Source organism: Penaeus monodon, chromosome 21 (assembly GCF_015228065.2).
Source record: "Penaeus monodon isolate SGIC_2016 chromosome 21, NSTDA_Pmon_1, whole genome shotgun sequence".
NCBI classification, from domain to species: Eukaryota; Metazoa; Arthropoda; class Malacostraca; order Decapoda; family Penaeidae; genus Penaeus; species Penaeus monodon.
The window spans coordinates 32,851,593-32,853,003 of NC_051406.1; the positions used below are offsets into that span (position 1 = coordinate 32,851,593).

General features: G+C 44.7%; 1 protein-coding gene across 1 annotated transcript in view; it reads right to left on the bottom strand.

Annotated features, from left to right (window-relative positions):
- LOC119586654 overlaps positions 1-1,060 on the bottom strand; it is a 1,412-nt gene extending 352 nt beyond the window's left edge. The window contains exon 1 of the mRNA XM_037935394.1: positions 59-1,060. Coding sequence (XP_037791322.1) covers positions 59-1,060 — 1,002 coding nt within the window. The remainder of the gene's footprint in view (positions 1-58) is intronic.
- Positions 1,061-1,411: the final 351 nt, after the last annotated feature.

Genomic DNA, 1,411 nt, shown 5'->3' on the forward strand with positions numbered 1-1,411 from the left:
CTTACCCTGTCTACATAACATCCATACCAGGAAAAAAATAACCAAGCTATCTGCTTACCGTGCTGACAAGACTCGCAGGCGCACAGATGACGAGGGAAGCCCGAAGAAGACTCCCGAGGGCGAAGAGTGTTCCTAAGACGAAGCTCCAGTCTTCCTCGACTCCAGAGACCACCAAGAACACCAGGACCGACAGAGAGACAAACTCGTTCAAGAGAAGGATAACCACAGACAGCTGCATGTAATCAATGGCTTTCTCTAGGATGACGTTGTAGCGGAAGATGAACGTCGTGAAGTCCTTAAGATCAGCGACGTTGATTGACCGAGGCGTTAAGGCAAAGGGCTCCTGAAGCACTTGTGAAAGGGAAGAGCAAAACCTCGTCCTGCAGTCAGCGTTGGAATGATCGTCGTGTTTGTCTTCGATCTTCAAAATGTTGTGCTTGCTGTTCAGCCGCAGAGCCGATTCAAAGAAAGGCGACATGGAAACTCTATCTTCAAGGGATGAACTCAGAACCCTGATAGTCAAGAATAGAATCAGAGGAATGATAAATATGAGGCTTCCAATAATAGCTTCAAACGAAATAGAGAATATCATTCTTCCATTCGTCGTATACGACCTGTTGACAATGGCTCGGATGTATATCATCGAAGTGTGATGAAGTATAGCTGCTATCACTGTGGCTGACGACATCGCCAAATCAGTTTTCGTAAGCGCTTGCCTTTGCTCGACTGGTAAACGGTACAGCCCAAAAAGCATGTCTGCCAACAGGTGGCTCCTGCACACGCAATGACCGATCAGAAAGAACAGCGTGAACTGTTTCGTCCTGTTCATGATGACGATTGTCGTTCTGCTCGTTTCCTCACGAATGAAATGGTATTCCGACTCGTAAAGCACTGCCTCTGATACCACCGCCGTCAAGGCGACGAATCCAAATACCACCGAAACGCAGACTAAATATTTGAGTTTAGTCAGCCTCGGAGGCGCGAAGGACCATGTGTAGGGGAAGCCCCCGTACACGCGCAGGATACCTAGCAGCGCCATCAGGAGTGCCAAGAGCCTCATCCCAGGAGATATTAAAATGATGGCTTTGTCTGCGAAGAAAAGCTTGTAGCGAATTGGTCACACGCGTCTCACGCGTCCTCCAGCAAGAGTTGGCTGAAGATAAGATAGGATGTATATTTTGTTGTTTCTATAGCAACCATTCCTGATACACAATATCAATCAGTCATGTAAAGTAAACATTGTTGATTAGATTATACAAACACGCCGTAGAAAAATCTAATTGAATATAATCTGTCTGTTTAAGTATGACACATTTCATTTTTATAGGGAAACTTATTTTGAAATTTTACCGTAAATGTTAATGTTTTTTTTATTAGCAATAAAAACATTGCAGTAAATCTGTTGTCGTGG